This window comes from Eumetopias jubatus, unplaced genomic scaffold, assembly GCF_037043125.1.
Source record: "Eumetopias jubatus isolate StellerSeaLion01/CBP00866 unplaced genomic scaffold, mEumJub1_p1.0 scaffold_6, whole genome shotgun sequence".
NCBI classification, from domain to species: Eukaryota; Metazoa; Chordata; class Mammalia; order Carnivora; family Otariidae; genus Eumetopias; species Eumetopias jubatus.
Genome location: NW_028274812.1, coordinates 29,474,245 through 29,496,312, shown reverse-complemented (window position 1 = coordinate 29,496,312; position 22,068 = coordinate 29,474,245). Strand labels below are relative to the sequence as shown.

Here is a 22,068-nt window from a genome sequence, read left to right as displayed (position 1 = left end):
TCACAGAAACACAGACTGCACTTAACAACGGCAGTAAGTACTACAAAGAAACAGGTTAGGGGGCTAAGCAAATGTTTTGGGCAGGGCATATCACCACTTCCCCTTTATGGCATTAAAGGGAGCTCCCGCCTTGTGGCTCCTGTCTTCCTAGGTTAAGTTTGTAAGGGAGCAGACACTCTTCTAGCACTTGCTCTTTTTGCTGCGTGCAGGGGAAAAATGACCAAAACAACTCCTCTGGAGCAAGGTCCTAGGAGAACCATGTGTTCATACTTCTAGATATCTCATTGGGTTAATTAAGAAAGTACCTCACCTAGAGTCTAAACTAAAATGATTTCAATTTCTTTGGTTTTCAAATGCTTTCGATTGTATGTACTGTTTTAAAATGTTTAGGCTCGGGGCGCCTGGGTGGCTCAGTCGTTAAGCGTCTGCCTTCGGTTCAGGTCATGGACCCAGGGTCCTGGGATCGAGCCCCGCATCGGGCTCCCTGCTCCGCGGGGAGCCTGCTTCTCCCTCTCCCGCTCCCCCTGCTCGTGTTCCCTCTCTCGCTGTGTCTCTCTCTGTCAAATAAATAAAATCTTTGAATAAATAAATAAAAATGTTTAGGCTCTTTTGAACTGTCCTTGAGTCAGGTTTCGATTAAGCCTATTCCTCAAGTTCCCCCAGTTTGTGTCACTGACCGAGCCTCTCTCTGTGTTAGGAAAAACAGAGTGGACCAAGAAGATTAGAGGGTAACGTTTCAGCGGAACCCTAGGCAGCCTGGCCAGGGCCTCTCCCCCACTGTATTGCACACGCCCCCTACCCCACCTGTTGGCTAACTTGCACAGATGCCTGGATGCCATCTTCTACTGCTTGGCATCCTTTCACCATGCCCCGGGCTTGGGAAGGTGGACAGATTTAGTCCTATAGGGAAGGGACTTAGTTTTTGATCTGCTGAAGACAACTAAGCTGTATCCACCACTTAAGCGGCAGAAAATTTCCAACAGCAATGATGGTGATGGGCATTTGTTACATGACTTGGTGGGTACAAATGCCATGTGTGGAATATAAGGAAGTGTATTCTAACTGAATCCCGAGAAGGAGATGAATGAGACCAATGATGAGTGAGAGCTCAAGGGGTGACTGTCAGAGACTTGCTTAGATTTTCTGCTTTATTAGTTCTTTTCGAACTGTAAGGGCAGCTGACAAAGATTCATAGAACTTTAGACCCAGAAGTGGACTTCTTCAACCTTCCTCATTTTACCAACTAGATAAGTCCCTTGGCAAGGGATCTCGCCACCACTGCCCTACCCTACTCCTTTACCAAACGCTAAAATCCAGTCTGCATCTTTCTCCTGCCCCGTTTATATTGCTGGATCTTTTCTTCCATCTGAGAAATATTTATTTTGAATGTAACACTATTGCATAAATACCCAAATTTAATTTTTCACTTTTGAAGAACATGGAAAAACATTTACTTTGCACTCTTTATAGGTTCATCTTGGGGCAGCCCTTTTGGTTAAATGCTACTTTCTTTTGTGAAATAAGTCAGCAACATACACACAAGGCTGAGTTAATTTGTATTCTATTTTCCATCCTCTTCTTGTGACAGGCTTCCTGAATTCTTCTGGTTCATCATACCTCCTCGTATGACCATCTGGCTTCCTTTCTAGGGCACAGTTTCCATTCTCCCAAAAGTTGTTACCTATGATAGAATAAAAACTCCGTTTCCATACTCTCCAGGCTTCCAAGATGCTCCATTATTCCTGATCCCTTATGACATTCTTCTCTCTTTATCTGTCTTCTGTGAAGGTTGTTCTTCCAACCTTTTGAACATGGACATCCCTCAGGTCCGGCCTGGCTCTTTGCTCTCATTTATCCTTAGAGTATCAGCATATTTTCATTTATTCATCTAAGCAGTATATAATGACAGTCTACCAGCAATGGTAAGACAGACATAGTCCCTACTTTCATGGAACTTACATCCTATTGAGGAAGACAGGTGATAAACAAGAGAACAACTAAATAAAAAATTACAAATGGGGATAAATATTAAGAAGGAAAAAATGAGGTACAATAATAAAGATTAAGAGGGGGAGTATCTACTTCACATAGAGTGGTAAAGGAAAATCCTTTGAAAAGTTGACATTTACTGGGATCTAAAGAAAAAGGCTGTTAGGCAAAAAGCCTGTGTCTATTCCTGGCAGAGAGACCAAATGTCCAAAGGCCTATGGGTAAATGGGAAAGAGCTTGGCTGTGTTTGAGAAACTCAGAGCAGAGAGTATCGTAAGGCTATGCTGAAGAGGTAGGCAGAAACCAGATCATGCAAGGCCCTACAGGCCTTGGGTTTTATTCTAAACATAGGAGGAGTTATTGAAGAGTGTTAAGCAGGAGGATAGCCATTATGACTCACATTTAAAAAAAGATCACCCTGGCTGTCATGACTTATGGAACTGATAAAGAAGGTGATTACACACTGAGGGCTGCCTAACGTAGTCCCAGTTTAGGCCTATTGTCCTGGTGTAACTAGACTTCCACATCAACTCCTTGCGAGTCACAATACATGATAAATAAATACATACTAAAACAAACTTTAAAAAATGAACACAGAAAAACAAAGAACGTTGGTCAAGACACAGGCAGGCCATTGTGGCAAAGATTCCCTTGTTCCTGATGTCCCTGACCCAGCTGGGACCCTGGGGTCCTCCCTTTGATTCTGGACTTAGTTTTACTTACTAGGCTTGGGATATGTTCTTGTCTTTAATATCTGGCCATCTCTTGTGATGAAATAATATTCAATATCTGGTATACAAAAATATATTGAGTGGGATATAATGCATCTTAACTCATTTATTCCTCACAACAATCCTTGAGGTAGGTATTATTATCCTCAAATACAGATGAGGAAACTGAAGCACAAAGAGCAAAAGAAACTTGCCTAAAGTCATGTGGAGCAAAAGTAACCGAACCAGGATGTGGAGCCAGGTAATGTGTTTCTGAACTCAAGTGTTCCTTGCCCCTCTTCTAATACTGTTTTGCAATGAGAGAGGCACAGGTGTGTCTAGGGGACTGCGAGTAGCTCAGAGTATTGGGAAAAAGCTGGAAATAAGTTTAGAAAGGTAGTAAAAGGATGTCAAATTATATGCTAAATAGCTTAGTTTTCAACTGGTAGGAGATGGGGTGCACCATAGGATCTTAAATGTGTGACCATATTTGCACGTTGGATAAATAGCTCTGTAGAGAATTGATTTGGGAGGTGAGTTGGAGGAGACTCGTTTCTGATTCAGCTTATATTATAAAGACTGGGTAAGTGCCTTTTTCTTGCATGGGGCTTCTGGATGCCTGTTGTAAAGAATCTGCTTGCTCCATGCCCATGATGATACACAGGACTTTCCACAAGCTACACCTGAGCCTTCTGACTCCCGCATCTCCTTCTGGACTTCACAGCTGTAGAGTGTGGCTCTGTCAAGCACAGCAAAGTTAGATCCTCAAACTCATCCTCTCTTCTGAAATCCAAGCCTATATTCTCAGTTCTCTGAACATCTGTACTTGTTCATGTTCTCTGGTTACTTGAAATTATAACATTGTCTAAAACTGAATCCATTATTCTCTAAAAATCATAAAGTCAAAAGAAAATTAGGGAAAAAAAAGTCTAAGAAACACCTAAATGTCAGTGGATATGCTAACAGGAGAAACCTACATAAAACTTCATAATTTACAACATCTGGAGAAACAACCCATGTCTACGTACTTAAGAAAAATGTTACATTATGGACAACTCACAAATGATCTTAAAGGAAAACATACTTTGCATTTGTATTTGAATTTCAACTGGACTGCTCTGAATTGCTACTTTATTGATAAGTAAAAACAGGTTCTTTTATGACAAGTTATAAAAGCTTATAGTTTATCGGTTCCCTCTCCACCCTGCAATTATCTACAGGAAGAGATTGGTCACAGGTTCTATTTTATGAGTTTTATAGGGGCACATTCACCCCAGTTTGCATACTATGAATTCATGGAAAATTCTGTAGTGCTTCCTTTGGATCAAAGACATTTCACTGAACTCATGTATTTATCCATAAACAACCGCCCCAAATATTATGTGAAAGACATATTTTACATACATATATGTAAAAGGCATACTATACTAGTGTGTAGTAATAGAATATGTAACAGTCTTGTGAACTTACAGAGGGCTACACAGTGATATGAATCTAACAACAAAGACAACTTAAAATGTTGTAGAATAAGTACAGATCATTATATAATCCAAAAGGGTCTCAGAATAAATTTTAATTTGTATGATTCAGATCAATACCTTTATGAATAAGTTTAAAGGGCAAACAACATCATGAACATCTCCAATATATTTTCAGAATAAAGTACTGTAAAACATATTAAAGTTTACTACTGATGAAAATTACATGACAAAAATTTATCAGACCCTTAGAAAACCTAGGAGTATAACTTCAACTTTTAACATTGAAGAAAAATGAATCAATATTTAAATTTCCAATCAGCCTAGGATATTTTAACTCCTAATAACTAATGAAATATTTAGATGAAAGGCAAAAGTATCCCGTAACTGGTATAATCTTAACGAGAGAGCCTGAATTTTATTTCAACTTGCTGTGAGAGATGTGTTGGCTTCTGTGAAAATGCAAGCTGTAATTTTATAAACTGCCAGAAAATCCATTTGTTAAAATTTGTTCTCATTAATGGGGTTTTTGGGATCACTGAGTAAAAGAAGAAAGGAGTAATATTAGTGTTACAGGTTTGGAATGTAGGAGCTTTACAAAAATCAGAAATTGATTACAAGAGGCCATGCTGATGCTGTTTGAATTTTAACATATCAATTTTCACTAGAAGAGACTTGAAAACAATTCTTCTCAAATCAATAAAAATTCTATATATTCACCATGGCTTACCATGTTTTAATTCCACCAGAAAATATAAAAAGCTATGGGAACTCTTATGCATATAGCAGGTTATAGGCAGATTTGTAAAAACCTAAGTAAGAACAAACATGTACAGAGACTTCCTTATGTTAGTTGCTATTTCTCTTTGATTTGCAAATGAGTCTTTCATTTAAAGTAAATTATGAGACTCAAGCCTGTGCTGACTTAACTATTAACTAACTTTTACACCTGCCTTTCAGGGTTCAGACAATGACCCCTGATTAATCTGAGTCTGATACTATCCTTAACTTAACAGCAACTAGTTCTTAAAGTGGCATGATCTAATTATTTTCATATAACCTAGTATTATGATTGTCTAATGTCTTATTTGCTTTTCCTATAATAGTAAAGTGTTTGAGTGAATACCATTCAGGACAAAAACTCAGTGTCCTAAATACCTAATTCAGGACAAAAAGAAAGACACATATTTAACCATCAAATCTGAACTAGGACATCAGGCACAAAGAAAATAAAAGAAAATCTACAACACATGAGTGAGCAAAACAGGATACCAATGCAAAAGAACCGTTAGACTGATGTCCAATGTCTCTCCCGAAACACTAAATACCAGAAGGCAAAAGAGGAACAATTTCCACTATGTTCTCAGGGGAAAAGTTTACAAATAATTAAAAACTCTGGCAAACTATCTTATTCAAAGACAACTGAGATATTTAAAAATATGTAGTCTCAAATAATATACTTCTCACTTGATATTTTTTGAAAAAAATAACTTGAGGGGAGCCTGGGTGGCTCAGTCTGTTAAGCATCTGCCTTTGGCTTGGGTCATGATCCCAGGGTCCTGGGATCTAGCCCCGCATCAGGATCCCTGCTCAGCAGGGAGACTGCTTCTCTCTCTGCTGTTCCCTCCCCAACCCGCTTGTGCTCTCTGGCGCTCATGCTCTCTCTCTCTCTCTCTCTCTCTCTCTGTCAAATAAATAAATAGTCTTAAAAAAAAAATAACTTGAAAATGTACTCTTAAATATGAACAAAATTAAGAGCTCAAAATACAAAAAAAAAAAAAATGAATAGTGATTAATAGCCAGTTAAGAAGGTTTGATTCTGTTTGATGGAGAAGGTCATGCCATGTGGGGATATTCTGTTTTATTTCTATTGAAGGCATCTCAAAAAACATATGGTATTATTTATGTCAGAAAGAAAAAAATACCAAACAAAAAAATGAAGCCTCATGTAATAAATGAAAAAAATAAGGAAACAAGTAAGTTAAAAAGAGAGTGGGAGAGGACACAGAACAAAGACAGGTGGTTTTGTTCTCAGGCTAACCTATACTTACTTAAAGAACACTGCATCACATTATAATGCTACAGGATCAAACTATCCTCTGTAACCATATATTTATGGAAAAGTTCATTCCCACTTGGAATCTCAAGAAACACAGCTTTCCCTGTTATAGAGGCTTGAGAAAGTCTCATTTCCTTCCCGTGCTGAACAGCTGTAATTAGCATCTAGCACTCTCCTAGACCCAAGCCATTCGTGGCAGTACTTGGAGCAAGAGGGATGTGGGGATGATAACATGTAAAGAGGTAAGCTGGAGAATGATGGTTAGGAGCCAGGTTAGGAAGTCACTCAAGAGACCTGGCCTCAGCCATTCTTGACTCTGGGTCCACTCCCTTCTTATCTTTTCTCAGGCCCCAGAAGTATCTTTCCTTTTTGGGCTAGTAGAATACCACATTTGAACTTATAAATACCCTACTTTGTTACATTTTTAGACAGACCTTTTCATTTATCTCTAAATATTTTCTTTTTTTAAACCCTTTAAGGAAAACAAGGGCACACACACACAGAGGATGGAAATTAGGTAACATTATATTTCTGTGAAAAAATCAGACTTTTCCTATCCTGGGGACCAGAAGACATGTGTAATGAACAGGCCTGTAATTCTATGTAGCGGTTATGGAGAAAGGGCCAAGGTTAACTGTCAGCAAGCTGAGGGACTATGTAGGAGTGACGGACAGTAGAATATCTTTAGTTTGTAGTAAAGAGACAGAAGGATTCAGAAAAATGTATCAAAAATGCAGCTTGGCTCAAGTGAGAACCTGGAAAACTAATGAGTGTTTGGGGTATACCTGTATAAACCAAGTATATTAAAACATATGGACTTTACAGATTGGAAATGTTATTAATATATTAGGAGTTGTCATTTAACAATCTAACTGAAAAAACATAAACAAAAGATCAACAACGCCTAAACTCTTACGTATTAGATTTTGTTCCCGGTTCTTTGGAATCATCCTGAGGTCATTAGAGCACTGCTGTAAACATTAATGCCATTATTTCTCACGATTGCAAAGAGAAGTCAGTTCTACTATTTCCTCATTCAATTAACATGGAAACCTACAATCTGTCTGCGGGGTAGAAAAAAAAAAATCTCTGGGGGTGCCTGGGTGGCTCAGTCGGTTAAGTTGGATCTTGATTTCAGCTCAGGTCTTGATCTCAAGATTGTGAGTGGAGCCCACTTAAATACAACTCTGCCAGGTTGTAACTTTCTGAGTTCTAGAATGTACAAAAAACCCCCAACAAAACCAGATGTGTAAACACAGGTGCTGCAAGAATACCTACAGAAATAAAATGAATTTCGAAAGTCTGTAAAATAATCCAGTGAGTATCTTTTTCAAATACATTAAGGGGTTCCAGTTCAAGATGGTGACATAGGAAGATCCTCAACTTACCTCCTCCCACAGACACGTTGAGTCTGCAGCTACCTATGGAACAATTTCCTCCTAAAAAACCTAAAGGCTGGCTGAATGCTGACTACACCTCAGGCAAACAAGAAGAAAACCACATAGAAGCACGTAGGAGAGCCTGAGGTACAACCTTGCCATGAACCCCCATTCCAGTGCAGTGACCTGCAACCAGGAGAAAAAGTAAAACCTGGACTTTCTCCCCAAAGAGCAAAGGGCTCAAACCACACATCAGGCACCTCAACTTCTAAGACCTACATCCGAGAGAAAATAAATTATTTTCCAAAATTGCTAGGCTTCATTTTTAATATTAAAGGACACAATTTACATAATGTTATATCTACTATTTTAGCATACTTACTAAAGTATAACTACCATACACACTATAGCCAAGTATTTTTCTTTTTTTCTTTTTTTAAAGATTTATTTGACAGAGAGAGAGAGACAGAGAGAGAGTGAGTACAAACAGGCAGAGCTGCAGGCAGAGGGAGAGGGAGAAGCAGACTTCCCACTGAGCAGGGAGCCTGATGCGGGGCTCAATGCCAGCACCCTGGGATCATGACCTGAGCCGAAGGCAGATGCTTAACCAACTGAGCCACTCAGGCGCCCCTAGCCAAGTATTTTTCATGATTATAATGGTGTTTAATTCCTCCAACACTACTCTTTTCCAGAGCCCCACATAATAAATTATCAAACATGTTGACTCAAGCATGTGAATCTATTACAAATAGAAAATGGAGTCAATCTGCCAGTGAGGAAAATATTATCAATAAGGTTCAAATATAGTTTAATATTGCCTTTATTTCCCTAAAATATATTACGAAATCTTTCTAACAGGAAATGATGAATTCTATGGAGTATTTGAAAGACTTAATGTACAGAAAGGATAAGAGAAACAAGATTATGCTTGGTGAAGAGTAAAATATATGCTAGCCTATATTGTCATATGAATCTTAAAAGTGGGAATTGGCAACTGGTACATATTTCAATTTATTATATTCAGAGATTAAAAGGGAAATTTAATTGTTTTCCTTCTACCTTATCTTGTATAATTATTTTTAACATAGTACACAGGTACTATAATTGTTAAATGCCTTTTGTTGTCTGGCAGTAATAGAAGAGGGATAAAAGATTTCACTTCTATAATAATAAAGCATAGTCATCCATAAGAGAAATGAAACAGTTGCTTTCTTTCACAAAATATTCACTCTAAATAATGATGCTAGTGTACAAAATAACACTCCTTTTAAAAAGAGTGTAAATCAATTTGCATAAAGATTTATATTAATTTATTCAAAGTATGAAGTATTTTTAAATTAAAATCATTAACATTAATAAATAAGTGCCTGTAAAAATGATACAGTATTTTCCTATATCTTGGCAAAAATTAGTGTGTTCTCCTCATTAAGTAAGAAAACAGGGGCGCCTGGGTGGCTCAGATGGTTAAGCGTCTGCCTTCAGCTCAGATTATGATCCCAGGGTCCTGGGATCAAGCCCCGCGTAAGGCTCCCTGCTCAGCGGGAAGTCTCCTTCTCCCTCTGCCTCTACTGCTCCCCTGCGTGTACTCTCTCACTCTCTGTCAAATAAGTAAATAAAATCTTAAAAAAAAGAAAACATGCGGTTAATTTTCTGAAAGGGATATAACTTTTGGCAAAAGGGAGGTTACAAGCTTTTTCTACAATGGCATTCTGTGTCACTGTAACAAGTATCAATTTGTAGCTTATCCGTTTTAACAATGCAGAAATAGACTGCCTTACCGTTGGTGTTGTATCTACCCGGCGGTTACAAGGCTTTCTTTCCATGCTGTTAATCCCTATGAAAAGAAAAGATGGTGAGTATTTGCTTATTATACTATCCATTTTATTTTGAAAACATTTTTAAGTCAGTAAGAGGTGACTCCTACAGCTTACAAGAAAAAAAGCCTCACTTGAATGGCAGGACCCTTTAAAGTCATATCATGAATTCTTTGGTCAGAAACAGTTGGAGCGTTTAGCTAACTAAGAGACCCAACTCAAAGTGAGCTGAGCCAATTTTCCCATTCAAGTGGTGTTTAGCAATAGTGCAAGATGTGTCCATATCCTGCTCTTGGCTCAAATATTATACCATTATCTCCACTCTGCTGCATTTCTTCCATTCGAGTTTTATTTCTGACTTGAGGTCATCAAGTTTTCATAAAGAAATATCACAAAGGCTATAAAAGGAATCACTTCCTTATTTTCTCAAAAAGAATAAACAAATCTACTTGAATTTCTCTTTGATCATTTGACTTCCTACCATGCCATATTCTATTTATTCAATCACCGTGGAGTGTCTGGAAAAAAAAAAAAATTGCCCTGATTCTCTCTTTTAAAATAATATTGACTTCTAAACTTCAAAAAATCCTTTTATCATGTGTGGATTTATCTTTTTGTTCCCAATGTCCTCTACTGCATTTCTTTGTAATAAATAGCTTTTAAGGATATAATATATTGCATCTCATCTGTGGAGATACTGGTTCAAAGTCTAGCTCAAGTTAAAAATGAACACAGGTGTGGGTCTCATTAACTTTATAGTTAGTCTCTGTCCATCAGCAAACCGATATGTGAGTTAGGACATTAGAACAGTTTGTTCAAATAATGGTACAGGCTGTCACATTCAGGTCTGGTTAGAAGTGAGAACTGCAATGTACTGTTAGCAATTAGCACAATTTCTAGTTGAAACAAACACTAGCTCTCTCAATTACAAGGCATTTAAAACTCATTTTTCTTCAAGTATGATAAGGGATTAAGTGAGAGCATCACAAAACAATCACTTTTTATCTGTACAAGAGTATATTAAAAATGAACAAAGTACCATAAAACATGATTTAAAAAAAAACATGGTTTTTGTTGCATTTAAAAAATTTTCTCGGGCGCCTGGGTGGCTCAGTTGGTTAAGCGACTGCCTTCGGCTCAGGTCATGATCCTGGAGTCCCGGGATCAAGTCCCACATCGGGCTCCCTGCTCAGCGGGGAGTCTGCTTCTCCCTCTGACCCTCCACCCTCTCATGTGCTCTCTCTCTCTCTCATTCTCGCTCTCTCAAATAAATAAATAAAATATTAAAAAAAAAATTTTCTCAACATCTATTATTAGCCAATGAAGTAGAAATACTACCTATTCAATCAAATAATATTTACTGAGTGGCTATACTTGGCATCAGTGATAAAAGATAAATTATAAAGGATAAATTATAATTTCTGACCTCAAGGCTAGAGTAAAACAGAGATGTCCTTTTTTGAAAAAAATATAACAGAGCAAATTAACAGTTTTGTCTTAAGAACAGTAAAATCTTTAAAGTGATCTTTATGGAAAGACACATTTTAATCATAGAATAACACTGGCCTTGAATAAAAAATTTTTAAAACCCCGAGGAAACATATTAGAAAATGTTCAGATAATGCTGATCCTTACTGTGAGAGTTTAGAAATACAGAGGTCTATAGAACAAATGGGGAAATCCCCACTTCCCTGGTGCCCACACTCCCACAGCCCTCTTTGGCCGCATCCACTGAGAAGTCCGGCATACAGTGGCTTTTAAATGAGAGTGCTCACACCACGAGACTCAGGAATTAGCAACATTTGACACGTGTGTTCTCACTATTGTAATCTGTTATAAAATTGACCTAGACTGATTACTAATTTTAAAATTCATATCCAATTAGAAAGTAACTTCAAAATGTTGAAAATAAAAAACTAAAAAAAAAAAAACCCCAAATCTCTACCCTCAGCTTATACAATTACAAAGAAAAAAACTACATATTTTACAGTTTTCAATTTCAGGATAAGAAGGTGATAAAAACTAAAATTTTGAAAAGTGGATTACCCAAAGATAAAATCTGTTTTAAATTTAGATTGCCTATTGAAATAATACCATTTGGAAATACAATCAAACATGTTTGTTCAATCTTTTGGTAAAGAATATACAGAAAAAATAAGCTTAAGAAAAAATGTCCCCAAACAACTATTTTAAGTAAATTTTACCTAAAAAAATCTCTATTTATATGTTATTTCACTTTTATTAAGGTATAATGATAAGTGAAAGCTCATAATAAATAGATTGCTGTGCTAGTTATTTTTGTATGTCAGCTTGGCTAGGCCACAGTACCCAGATAACTGGTCAAACATTCCAGATGTTTCTGTGAAAGTATTTTTTGGATAAGAAGAACACTTAAATAAGTAGACTTCAAGTAAAGTAGAGTGCTCTCCATAATGTGAGAGGGCTTCATCCTGGGGTGGAGCCTTAAGAAAAAGACTGACTTCCCCTAAAAGAGAAGGAATTTTGCCAAAAGACTGCTTTGGGACTTGAACTGTAACTCTTCCCTGGGTCTCCAGCCTGCCCACTAACCTTGCACGTTTTGTAACCTGGCCTGCCTCCAAAATCACGTAAACCAATTCCTCAAAATAAATCTATATACACATCCTACTGGTTCTCTTTCTCTGGAGAATGCTAACTAATATGCTAACTTTCTGGGAAACAAAATGAAAGTACAATTGTTTGTGTTTATCTAAATTAAATTTTTTTCACTAAATATATTAATTGTCCAGTAATACAGTTAAAAGGTCCAACTTATCATGGTATATTTTAAAATTAGAATACCTCAAATGAACTTAAGAATATTACATCTGTAGAGTAAATCAATCCACCAAATAAAAAATCAATCTGTCAATAAATATCTATCACTAGATTGTCCAGTCTGACAGTCTCTGCTTTTTAAATGTTTATTTACATTTAATGTGATTACTGATATGGCTGTGTTTAAGTCTACCATCTTACTATTTCGTTGCATCTATTTCTCTTTCTTCTTTCCTTCCTCCCTCTTTTTTCCATACTCTTTTGAAACAAATACTTCTGCTATTCCATTTGACATCCCCGATGGCTATATTGTTAGCTACCCATTTTTGTATTTTTTTAGTGGTGAGATATTGTATCAGACATCTCTTATTACAGTATACCCCAAATTAAGATTTTTCTACTTCACCAACAATATAAGCATCTCAAAACAGTATTCCATTTACCCTTCCACCCTTTATGCTACTGTTATATTTTACCTCTACATGTTATAAATCCGACAACATATTGTCACAATACTTGATTTAAACAGTTACTAGTCTTTAAGAATGAAAAAGTTAGCTTTTAATATTTACACATATCTTGATCCTTTCTAATGTTTTCATTCCTTCCTGCAGATCCAGGTTTTCATCTGAGATCAGTTCCTTTATTTATTTATTTATTTATTTATTTATTTATTTATTTATTGATCATTTCCATTTAGACTGAGGAACCTTTTGTATATTCTATGGGTGACTTTTTTTTTTTTTTCCTGAAAAATCTTTAGCAGGCATTCATATATGAAGGATATTTTTGCTGGGTATTGAAATCTAGGTTGATAGTCATTGTCCTGCAGAACTTCATCGATTTTATCCCATTATTTCTTACGAGGATGGAGCCATCATTTCTTCCTGTTATTCTCTGAATGTGACACATTTTTTCCTCTGGCTGCTTTTATGATTTTTTTAGTTTCATTTTCTTCCATTTAATTAAAATGTACCCAGGTGAGGTTTCATTTATATATAACCATCTTGGGATTTGCTAAGCTTTTTATATCTCCTACATTAATGTCTTTCATTAGAGGTGGAAAACTCTTGGCCCATTATTTCTTCACCCTATCTTCTCTATTTTCCTTCTGGAATTCCAATTACACTTGTTTAGATGATTTGATGAAGTCACACAAGTTTGACGCTCTGTTATTTCCCTCCCCAACCCTGTACTTCAATTTGGATAATTTTTATTGTTCTGTCTTTGAGTTCACTGACCCTTTCTTTCCATGTGTACTACTAGCAGTTAGGCCCATTTAATGAATTTTTCATTTCATCTATTACACTCTTCAGCTATAGAATTTCATTTCTTTTTTATGGTTTCCATTTCTCTGCTGAAATACTTCATCATACCCATGTTTCCTCAAGCTATTTAACATAGGTATAAGGTTAAAGTTCTTGTCTGCAAATTCCAACATTTTGATTATCTGTAGTTTCCTTCTACTGATTGTTCTTCTTCTTGGTTATGAGCCACGTATTCCTGCTCATTCATATACTTCATATTTCTGACTGTAGCTTAGATGTTAGACATATAATTGGTAGAGAATGAAACAGAAACATGCTTCTCCAGAAAGGGCTCACTCCTTCTTCTTCCTGAAAGCTTTGTTGAGGGGTGGATCTTTGTGTTCAAATCTGGAGTTGGCCTGGATTGGGGCTGAGCTGTTGCTTTAATTTCAGTATATCTACCTATTAAATATCCAAAGAATAAGATCAGTTCCTCCCTCTAGAAATTTGGAATTTAAGCCTCTAGAGAATAAGGGAACACTTTCTCTCTGCCTTTCCCATTTCCTGTGACACTGCTTATTGGGGAGGCGCTGGGTCGAGAGGACTGATGCATATTTGGGGTCTTTTGGATTCCAATCCATTATGCCAGCCCACATAGTCCTTAGAAATTCAGCTGATCTGTCTGTTTTAGCAAAGTCATTCTGCCTATAAAAGGCTTGCTACTCTGTTCTCCTGTGTCATTGTCTTAATATTCTCAGGTTTTATAAGTTTTTTTTTTTAAAGATTATTTATTTATTTATTTGAGAGAGAGAATGAGATAGAGAGAGAGTATGAGAGGGGAGGGTCAGAGGGAGAAGCAGACTCCCTGCTGAGCAGGGAGCCTGATGTGGGACTCGATCCTGGGACTCCAGGATCATGACCTGAGCCGAACGCAGTCGCTTAACCAACTGAGCCACCCAGGCGCCCAATATTCTCAGGTTTTAAAGTGACTGCTGGTATCTACTTCCTTATGGAGTAGGTCCTCTTTCGAATTTAATTCATGTACACTTCTTTGTGTCCACATCCCTTTGAAGAATTTTTATTTAAATTCAGTCAGCCAACATATCATTAGTTTCAGATACAGTGTTCAATAATTCATCAGTTGCATATAACACCCAGTGCTCATCACATCATGTGCCCTCCTTAATGCCCCTCACCCAATTACCCCTTCCCCCCCACCTCCCTTCCAAGCAACCCTCAGTTTGTTTCCTATAGTTAAGAGTCACTTGATGACTTTTTGTTTTATATGAGGTCTACTTGATGTTGCACTAGGAGTGATGATCATCAACCTTGTACTTCCTAACTGGAAGCACAACTCCACTTCCATTTAGTTATATTGTTGTGTTTTATCTTTTCTCTTATCTTGTTTTTGGTCAATTTCAGTGCATTTTTTTTCCTTGAATTTCTACCAATATTTCAATGCTGCTATTGGTTATCTTCCTAATTCTAACAGTAATAAGTACATTATTATTTATCCAAATAAACTATCTAAACGTCCCTCTAACCAAGATACTATATTTACCAATATGTTCTTGCTCCATGCAAGATTAAGCTTATAGAAGGATTTTACATCTCTATTTTTCTACATAATCATAGTTAAATTTAAATGGATAAAAGTGCATAGGAATTTGTACAAGTGCTTAGTATGAATCTCTATAAAACAAAAAAATACTGTAAGAAAAACTTAATGTTTCTTTTATGCCTAAAAGAGAAATTTAATGTTTTCCCCTGTATCCTGAGGATACAGTTGTCATTTGATTAGAGTACTCTCTAAATCCTTGTATATTCAAATATGCCTTCCATTGTTAGCAGATGTATGATGCTTTATGTGAATAATGGATTTTTGGATAAGAAATCCTTTATCTTGGTTGTCTGGACAGGTTATTCCACTATCAGCCAGCTTTTAGAGTTTTATTTATTTTTTATTTTTTAAAGATTCTATTTATTTGACAGAGTGAGACACAGTGAGAAAGGGAACACAGCAGGGGGAGTGGGAGAGGGAGAAGCAGGCTTCCTGCCGAGCAGGGAGCCTGATGCGGGGCTTGATCCCAGGACCCCGGGATCATGACCCGAGCCGAAGGCAGGTGCTTAACGACTGAGCCCCACTTTTAGAGTTTTAGATGAGAGGTCCAATACTCATTCAACTCTCTTTCTAGGTAAAGAACGTGTTCTTCTTCTGTACAGGCTTGTGAGATTTTCCCTGTATCTGGGAAATCAGGAATTTCACCAAGGTATATCTGTGTCTTGGCTATAATTAATCTTTCCTGAGACTTGATAAACCCTTTAATCTGCACAGTCTTATCATCTGCTCAGGTAAATTTTATCCTATTATTTCTTTAAATTTTGCAGTTCATTTTATTTTACTTTCATTAACTTTTATCTTTGTGATAACCATTCCACTTAATCTTCTAGGTGAGCATCTTCTTTTTCACTTTGTCTAATGATTTTAAAATCTGAAATCATGCAGTTCAGTTTAGTTTCTTTCTAGAGGCCTACAAGGACTAAGGCAAGTGGGCTGGCAAACCCTGGAGAACATATCAGAACACAAAAGTTTTTCTCTGGAATCTCAGTATCAGTGTGTCATGAATGGGAGTGGGTGGCAGGATTTGAGTGTGGGAGGGCTCTGTTCTCCCTGGTGCTGAGCATGGACCTGTGCAGGGAAAGCAGGTCTCTTCCAAAGAGGCAGGCAAAAAATGGGTTTTTCAGAGTTCACTGAGGGCTCTCAACCTGCAGAAGCTAGAAATGCTCTGGGTAACTGGCTATCTCTGTCATTTTAATGTCTGTAGTATAATGAGGGTCTGGCAGATCCTATGCACCACAATGGACCTATAAGGGGCCTACATGCAAAGGGACCTACATAGCTAGAGGTATCTAGTCCCGGGCTCAGTCACTGGGAGATGACTGTAACTCGCAACTGATGAGACTTGAGAGTAGATGCTTACCCTGTGCCTCGGCAGAGGGGTGTTTTTTTTGTTTGTTTGTTTGTTTGGTTTTTCAGAGGGGTATTTTTGTTTTTTGCCACAGCTCAGACCTCTATCAGTATAGTTGGGACCACAAACCATCGAGCCTGAAAAGAAAACCAGCAACTCTCATAAGGAGTTTCAGTAAACTGAACATGACCCAATAACCTTCTAGAACTGGTAGTGCCACTGATGACAGAGGAAGAATCAGAGTATCTTTTAAAGTAAAACATCACAAAACAAACAAAACTCAAGGACTATTAAGGATTTTAAGAGTTAATTAACAAACCACAAAGATAACTCCATTTTAAAGGAAGGAAACAGTAGGGGGTCCAGAAAGTAAATCAGAAGATACACATCTTCTGATTTATATTCCCAAAGTCCCACAACCAATGAGCAGCAGTACCATGACTGAGACCTACGCATCTAAGTCATAAACACTCCAGACCCATTTGTGTGTTTGGCCCCTGTGGTAAGGCCCTGATTTTGTTCATCTTTCCATCTACAGTGCCTAGTCCAAATGCCTAAAACCCAGAAGGCCCTCAACTCTTGAACTGAAGAAATGCATTTTTAACTGTGTGCATTAGTGATCAGAATGTTTGAGTTAATCTTCTATGACTATTTTCAAAACTGTTAATTTACTACATTCTTTGGTAATGAGTCTAAACTTACTGTAAAACTGAAATATGTTACTTGAAAAGTTTCCTCATTTTCCAGATACTACACACTCTAGAGAAGATAATGGAAAAAATTTTATGCTTTTTGGGAGATGGTTAGGTATTTTATTTTGCAGAAAACTAGAACATGACATTTTACCTCATTGCACTTGACTGACCTACACAGGAGAATTATATATTTTTTAGTTTCCCTAAACTCTACCAAACTTAACTCAAGACCATGATCAAAGGAAAAAAAGAAAAATGATCAGATTTATTGCAAAAGCAAAAAAAGCAGGAATATATGCCAAATTCTAAAGCCAGAACATATATCCAGCAACGTTATGTATCATCACCAAGTTTATGGGCTACCTGCTAAGCACGAGGCACTGTGCTAGGGATAAGAGAACCCTGATTCTCCCTTTCATGACACCTTTTCTGGGGGTCATTTGCTTCAGGCTATACTATAACTATGCATCCTATCTGAGTTTTGGAGATCACCATTAATCTCTATATAAGACAGAGAGAATTATGCTTTGATTACTTCTGGCTAGGAAAAAATGAAATGAAATTTATTATATTCCAGTAGAATACAGTTTTAGGATGCAGGATTCTTTCCTGCCAAATTTAATATAAAGTTGTCTGTGCAAAGCTTGCAAGCATTCTTAATGACTAGAAAATAAGTAAAACTGTTTTTCAGATAATATAATTTTATACCTAGAAAATACAGAGGAATCACTGCTAAAAATAACATAATAACAGAACTAATACATCAGAAAGTTATCATAGTATAAGGTTTAATATACAAAAATCAATATCCTTTACATATTCAAAGAACTAGTTAGACAATATATGAAAAAGAATACCCCATTTTTAAGAGCAATATAGAATACTTGAATAAATACAAGAAACAATACGAATGTTAAAGTACTTCTGAAAGACAAAGAAGACAAAAAAGACATTTGTTCAAGACAAACAGAAACAATTTCTATTGTTTGAACAACAACAAATTGAACAAACAATAGAACAAATAGAAAGACATCCCTTATTCTGAAACAAGACAATGTAACTTAAAGGCCAATTCCCTCCAAGATAATATATGAATTTGGTTTGATTCCGATAAAAAAAGTTTTTTCCCCAGCACAAGCTGATTCTTAAAACTAATATAGAAGTATATACAAGAATACCTAGAAAAATTCTGGGGAATAAAAAGAGCAGTGAGTGGAAATAAACATTACTAAATATCAACTTATATTATAAAAAGCCTCTGCAATTAAAACAATGTGGTAATGACACAGGAACAGACATGTAGGCCAATAGAATACATTAAAATATTCAGAAAAACATTTCCAGTTACCTATGGAAATTACATGGGAAGAGGAAGAGATACTTTTTAATACATGGTGTTGGGAAGGAATGGCCGTTTTGAAAAACAAACTGGATCTTGGGGCACCTGGCTGTGTCAGTTAAACGTCAGGTCAGGTCATGATCTCAGGGTCCTGGAATCAAGCCCCATATTGGGCTCCCTACTCAGTGGGAAGTCTGCTTCTCCTTCTCTGCCTCCCCCACCCCGCTCATGCTCTCTCTCTCTCAAAAAAATAAAATCTTAAAGAAAAAAAAAACTGGATCCATATCTCACACCATAAACAAGGAAAATAAATTCTTAATGGGTCAGATTTAAATGCTAAAAATGAAGCTACACCAATCTTTGAAGAAAACACAGTAATCTGTTTACAAACCCAGGTATAACGAAAGCTTTTCTAAAAATTTTGCACTGTGAAGTCGAAAGCCAAATGTTCAACTTGGAGAAAATATTTGCAACTTACTGACAGATAAGTTTCCCTATTCTATAAAGCAAAAACATACAAATATACAATAAGGGTAATTTAAAATTTAAATTGGAAATCATAGTATGAATTCACTTATTTTTTAAAACTTGATGATTTCCTAAATATGTCCAGTGATAAAGGTCTAAGAAACAATGATATCCCAATATTAATGAGTGTACTTAGCCCCAAATTTTAGTTTCTAAATTCCACTTTCCACTAAATAGTACCAGGGCTTCTTGGAGAAATGACTGATTCCAGTCTTAGGGCAGGGAAATTACACGATGCACTGAGGATACTGCAAGCATGAAGTACTCTAAACTAAATGGTTCATATCAAAGGATACAGGAATAGACAGGAAGGGGCTCTCCTTTGCCAGATTAGTGGACAACTTCAGCAACACAAAGAAAATGATAGTAAAGAAGTATAATAAGTTAAATGAAAAAAAAATCCACAATACTCAAAGAGATAGGCAAGAAAAAAAAGTTCTCTTCTTGACCAAACACCAGCCAATAGATGTAGAAGCAATGATAACGTTAGAAACCCACCATGCAGGGGCGCCTGGGTGGCTCAGATGGTTAAGCGTCTGGCTCAGGTCATGATCTCCAGGTCCAGGTCATGATCTCCAGGGTCCTGGGATCAAGTCCCATGTCAGGCTCCCAGTTCAGTGGGTAGTCTGCTTCTCTCTCTCCCTCTGCCTCTCCCCTGCTTGTGCTCGCTCTCTCTCAAATGAATAAATAAAATCTTAAAAAAACAAAAAAAACCCACCATGTCGAATCCCCTAACCATTGTTAACAGTTAATTCAGGCAAGGATCATCAATGGCTGCTGAAACCATTAAGTAAGGTTGCTGGGGAAGAGGTTATTCACATGGTCTCAAAGTACTGACTCACAGAATACCCAGCAATTACAAAGGGAAAAGTTTATCTTTACAACAGGATCTTGTGTTCACTATGTTAATCAAGGATTAAATTTAGCAACATAAGTAGTGGACAACCTGACGTGATGTAAAAAAGTACGTATTACTTATAGCATTCTTGCCAAAAAAAAAAAAAGTTTAACCTGAATCTAATCACAGTGAAATAGATAAAAAACACTGGATAGTCTATAGAACAACTGGTTCAGCCAGACTCTTTAAAAAAGTCAGTGTCATGAAAAACAACAAAAAAGGAGTCTAGATTAGCAGAGATTAAATGAGACTAAAATGATGTAACAACCAATGTAAGTGTGAATCTGGATTGGATGCTGGACAAAATAAGCATGCAAACAAAAAACTGCTTAAGATATTTTAGACACAATTAGGAAAATTTGAATATAAACTATTTATTAGATATTACAGAAGCATTGTTAATTTTTCTAGATGTGATAATAGTACTATGATTATATAGAGAATATCCTTATTCATAGCAGATATATGAATGAAGTTTTTGAGGGGAAGAAGCAAATGGTACAAATTTAGGAGTTTTATCTTTTTTTTTTCAACTTTGTGGTTTTAAAAATTTCAAAATACACTTGGGGGAAAGGACTATAGATCCTTATTAAGACATTTAATGACTGTATAGCAGGTAAGCAAATATTCAATGGTTTTGAATATTGCTAAATCTTCCATGTAAGCAGAGTTTAGGTTTTCACTGAAAAAAAATTTCTCAGCATTATTTAAAAACAGTCAGTGAAAACCAAACACTTCTCCCAACTCTGGATTTATTGGAGTATCTTCCTAAAAATAAGAGAAGGCTCCAAAATTAATGCACAAATGAATAAATAGCTACTATAACATCTATCTATATTTTACATATTGATAGCTTCACTCAATAAATTTACGTTTATTGAGAAATCATAATTTTCAGGGCAGGGGTGCCTGGGTTGCTCAGTCGGTTGATTGTCTGCCTTAGGCTCAGGTCATGATCCTGGAGTTCTGTTCCCGGATCAAGCCTCGAGTCAGGCTCCCTGTTTAGTGGGGAGTCTGCTTCTCCCTCTGCCCCTCACCCTGCTTGTGCTCTCTCTTGCTCTCAAATAAATACAGTCTTTAAAAATTTTTTTTTCAGGGAAAATTCCTGTCCCAAATCAGAAGTACGAGTTATTTTAATTCTCTATTATTAGTTTTTGTCTCTTTACCATGAAAAAAAATGCATTTCAAAGGACAATTTAACTAGTATAATATATCCTCACTCTGGAGCCATTCTGTATATTTTGGAAGACTGGCTCTGGTAATTATTAGCTATGTGACCTTGGGCAAGTTATTTATCCATTCCGTGCCTCCCATTTCCTCATTTAGCACAGGGGAAACAATACATATCTCATAGGTTGATGGGAGAATTAATCAGTTTACTAATATAGGAAAAAACACTTTTAAGTCATACCTGGCATACTATGTATGTTTGAGATATAAGTTTATTTTGACTTTGATGTTTAAAATATCCTGTATTTGTGTATTTTTTCAACAGCCTTTAAATACATGTAGAACTAAAGTTTTAGAGGAATTAAATACAGTAAGCATTATAATTAAATACTTATATGACAAAGGTTAGACATTCTAACAGTGAGTTCTGCTTAAGAAAACTTAATGGTTTGCTTCATACAACCTGAGGTGAAAATAATCATACCTTAAAAATATTTTTATTAAAAACTGGGGCGCCTGGGTGGCTCAGTCGTTGAGTGTCTGCCTTTGGCTCAGGTCATCATGATCCCAGCACTCTGGGATCGAGCCCTGCATCAGGCTCCCTGCTCAGTGGGGAACCTGCTTCTCCCTCTGCTCCTCACCTCGCTCACTCTCTCTCATGCACTCTCTCAAATAAATAAATTAAAAAATGTATTAAAAACTATACACAGACATATATATGTATGTTTAGATATGTGTATACATACATACCTATATATACATATATATGTATATATATGTGTGTAAAAAAACCTGCCCCTCCTATCCCACTCCTTAGCTTGGACCCTTTCTCCTCGTTTGGATTATTAGAATAGCTTCCTAACCAAACCTGCTGACTTGCTCCATGGGCTTTCCAATGATATCCTACACTGCCAGACAGAGTAGCTCTTCTAAGGAAAAACTGTTATCCTGTCATTCTACAGCATAATCTTCAGGATAAAAATCACCCTCCTTGAGT

At 36.6% G+C, this 22,068-nt stretch overlaps 1 protein-coding gene across 9 annotated transcripts in view; it reads right to left on the bottom strand.

Moving 5' to 3' along the window:
* Positions 1-22,068, bottom strand: part of AHI1 (Abelson helper integration site 1) — a 221,546-nt gene that overhangs the window by 73,649 nt on the left and 125,829 nt on the right. For all 9 annotated transcript variants that reach the window (XR_003612607.2, XM_088023868.1, XM_028125365.2 and 6 more), the window contains one exon: positions 9,394-9,449. Coding sequence is in view for 8 of the 9 variants with exons in the window: in XM_088023868.1 (XP_087879994.1) it covers positions 9,394-9,449 (56 nt within the window). In the remaining variant the exon portion in view is untranslated. The remainder of the gene's footprint in view (positions 1-9,393; positions 9,450-22,068) is intronic.